Source organism: Nansenia antarctica (assembly GCF_963989245.1).
Source record: "Nansenia antarctica genome assembly, chromosome: 4".
Lineage (NCBI taxonomy): Eukaryota > Metazoa > Chordata > Actinopteri > Argentiniformes > Microstomatidae > Nansenia > Nansenia antarctica.
The window spans coordinates 64,840,393-64,844,252 of NC_137689.1; the positions used below are offsets into that span (position 1 = coordinate 64,840,393).

Consider the following 3,860-nt stretch of genomic DNA (forward strand, 5'->3'; position numbering starts at 1 on the left):
ACACACACACACACACACACACACAGCCTTATTAAAACGGGAAATACCAGCTTCTTTGCTCATCCAATGTCTCGCAAATGCAAATTGATTGCACCTGATAAACGAAACTCGACCTGTCCTCCAAGAATGAGAGGTGGGCGGTGGCAAGCCGCTTGTTATAACCTCCCACACTCGTAACAATCGGGAACTTCCAGACGCTGAGAGCAGCACACGTTTTGACATCTCCAGTACAGGTGCTGTGTTGTGTGATCTGGACAGCCATCTGAGCCATGGACGCGTTGATTAAAGGCTTCTCGAAAGCCAAGGATGGGGTGGTGGCAGCGGCTGAGATGACCAAACAGGGAGTGACTGGAGCGGCGGAGAAGACCAAAGACGGGGTTATCTTTGTCGGTAAGGTATTGGGATGGATGGGTTGTCTATATTGACTACACAGTGTTCATGGTTTTCAGATTCAGCCTACTATTCGAATATTCGAATCAGTACTGTACTGAATAATGTATTAATTAATTAATTAATTAAATAAATAATTTAACCTTTAAAATGCTCTCTTTCCATGTGGGTTTTCATAAACCAATATTTAAAGTGACTATTAGAATTGTTCACAGTGTGAGATGGAAACTGTAGCATTCATTCATAACTTTCACCTATGCTATTCTTTCCATAGGCACCAAAACCAAGGATGGAGTCACGACAGGTACATATGACAATGTCCAAAGACTTACCGCTGGATTAACTTAACCCAACTGACTAGAAACAACTTGTCAGTCTGCTACTACATCACTACTATTATAGCTAACCACTTTATTGTTCACAAGTCAGACTATGTAAAAGACCATGATAGGCCAATAGGGAATTTAATCGTATATTTACATTTACATTTTTGGCATTTAGCAGACGCCTTATTCCAAAGCGACTTACAATCAATACATTTGAATACTAAGCATGTATATTTCTCAATAGATATGTCTCATTGAGGTTAACAATCTCTTTTACAAGAGAGAACTGGCCAAAATAGCAGCACAGAAAGTTAAATAAAAATATTTAGAATTGATCACACATATTAATTACACAGTTGCATGTAAATGAATGAAGGAACACATGGAAGGTCCTCATTACTCAAGCCATCTTTTGATTGCACAGTGGCTAATACAACATGGCAATATAGAGTTTTGACACCTCAGGTTTGTGGAGAAGGGGGAAGTAATTCTGTTGTGTGCTTGTGTCTGTGAAATGTATCAGGCTGTCATGGCCCCCACCAGCGACAGGTTTTTCTGGTTAGGCCTAGTCTTTTGTAATAATATTGAGCAGACTTTTCGGCTATGTTACTCTGTTTTGTACCCAGAGGTATGTTATAGGTGAAAATGGGCATTTACTCTATATAGGCCTACCCATGGGTGTAGACCAGGGAGGGCTAGTGGAGGCAGAAATCGGAGTACATGCTCATTGTAATGCATGGAATGGAATGGGGAATGGTATCAAAAACATTACAATGAGGTCTGTCCTCATATTTCTACCTCTGCCAGCTTTCACTGTTGTTCACAGCCTGAACAACTACGAAGTTCGCCTCCTCATGTGTCCTCTCCCTTTCACAGTTGCAGGCAAAACAGTGTCTGGGGTGTCTCATGTGGGCGGGGCTGTAGTAACCGGGGTGACAGCAGTGGCCCAGAAGACTGTGGAGTCAGCGGGGAACATCGCAGCTGCCACTGGATTGGTTAAGAAGGACACAGCTAAACAGGTGACAAAGACACCTGATACTGTACACCCTATACTCAATATTTGATACTCTCTCCCAACACAGAGCTTTTCCTGCCTCCCTGTCTCTTCCTTTATCACTCACACAACAACCATTGGGACTGAGATGAATTACAAACGGGTGTGGTTGACTTGGCTTTTGTCTTGTGTTTTTCAGGTATTGTCTTTTTTGTTTCTCAGGCACTGCCTGAGGTCATTGAAGTAAGTTGGGGCCGAGGCACAATTGTGTGACTGGGTATTCTAAATGGAAAATGGACTGACTTATATAGCGCCTTATTCCAAAGTGCTTTACAATGGCCGCTCATTGGGGTTCACTGTCTTTGCCCAAGGACACCTCGACATGTGGCCAGCCGGGGTTCGAACGGCCACTCTGCCGACCTTGCAATCATTAGACGCCAGCTCTACCTCCTCCGCCACAGCCTCCCCTGTATTCTTATAATGAAACCGAATTGGCATACATGTTTGTCTGAACAAAAGGTTTGGGAATAGAGACCATAACACGTAATGAAAAACAGCGTCAACTGTAGCTATTCAGCTATAGCAGATTCAGAGACGTGAATTCAGTCCTCAGTGTAGCATTTTGCGACCATTTTCTATGTGGCAGCATATCCACTGTTCCTCCTTGGAACAAAATGGCCCCTGACCTTGAACCTTCCCCGCGCTATAGAGCTTCCTCTGTCTCCACATCGCCACCATTCTTAGCTCTTAGTCATAAAGAGCGGGACTCAACCATGGTCTGAAAGTCTTTTTATAAAGGCGGAGAAGTGAGGACCCAGGCTTCCTGACAGACAATTTGCTGCTGTGACAGTCTCTGAAAGATGAAAAATGATTGTCTCTCTCGCCTTCCAAACAAACCGAACAGAGTCTCGGAGAGATTGAAGTGTGGCTTTGGCCTTGTTGTCGCCAAGATTAATCTTCACACGGACGTGTCAGAGCAACAGGGGCTCTTGGTGTGCTTGGACCAGTATTCATTTGTCCAGGTGGATTAGCTGCACAACGCTGTCATAGACATTCAATAATCACTGCATCATTTACCTCCTCCTCCATGTTCGCCTTCATTATCCCTGCAGTGCCCTTATTTGCTCGCATCAGCCACAGCAATCAAGAGAAAAATCTCATTAATTAGAGAAATTTAGCTAATTTCCTTTGCTTTCACTCCGTTGTGATTACATTAATACGGTGTTAAATGGGACATAATACTTGAGGGACTTACAAAATTTGCCTTTAATTACCAAGTCCCTGTTATGCAACTGAGTGGAGGAAATGATAAACAAATAGAGTGGAATTTCCCTGGGCGAAGTTGATTTCACAGTTTATTTCTTGTTCAGAGATTTACTGCTGAGAAGAGCCTTTTACCATAACCTGTTATGGGAGTGTTTGTGATTCCAGAATGCCAAATAGCAAGAGCAACACACACCCAGTGAAAACATTCTCTTGCCAAATGACAACATAGTCGGTGCTGGACAGCGATGGCGCCTTGAAACCACAAGCAATCAACACTTGATTTGGAAAGTGTTCAGCATTTTCATCGAAGCAAATTTGCAATGTTTGTTTTCCCAGTCAATACAACTTTGTATTTACACAATCTCCTGTACGTTGGATCTCTTTTTAAAGACCTTTTTGTTCGTGGCATTTCCTTTGGCCATTGATTCTGCCTCTTCTATCTACAAACTAGCTGTAATCACCTCCTGTAGGCCTGAGGGGGGAACACAGAGACTGTGAATTGGATTCGTGTCATTTCGCAGAAAGAGGCCTGCGCTTGTGCTCTGAGAGACCCAGTCATTATAGGTGTCATTGATATTGATCACATTCAAATGGAAGCCATGTTGAAGCCACATCAAAGAGGGCTCTGCCCCGGGGGGCTCCACAGCTACCTTTATTTACCCGTCTCTCCTCCTCCTCTCCTCCTCCTCCTCCTCTCCTCCCCTCCTCCTCCTCCTCTCCTCCTCTCCTCCTCCTCCTCCTCCTCTCCTCCTCCTCCTCCTCCTCCTCCCCCTCCTCTCCTCCTCTCCTCCTCCTCCTCCTCCTCCTCTCCTCCTCTCCTCCTCCCCTCCTCTCCTCCTCTCCTCCTCCTCCTCCTCCTCCTCTCCTCCTCTCCTCCTCCTCCT

The 3,860-nt window shown here is 44.7% G+C and overlaps 1 protein-coding gene across 1 annotated transcript; it reads left to right on the forward strand.

Annotated features, from left to right (window-relative positions):
* Window positions 1-269: 269 nt before the first annotated feature.
* Window positions 270-2,461, forward strand: LOC308156261 (uncharacterized protein; the record flags this gene model as incomplete). The annotated part of the gene is made up of 5 exons (XM_080529609.1): window positions 270-390; window positions 665-694; window positions 1,593-1,735; window positions 1,933-1,953; window positions 2,420-2,461. 5 exons carry the CDS (start codon window positions 270-272, stop codon window positions 2,459-2,461), a joined length of 357 nt encoding a protein of 118 aa, XP_080385735.1.
* Between the last annotated feature and the right edge of the window lie 1,399 nt (window positions 2,462-3,860).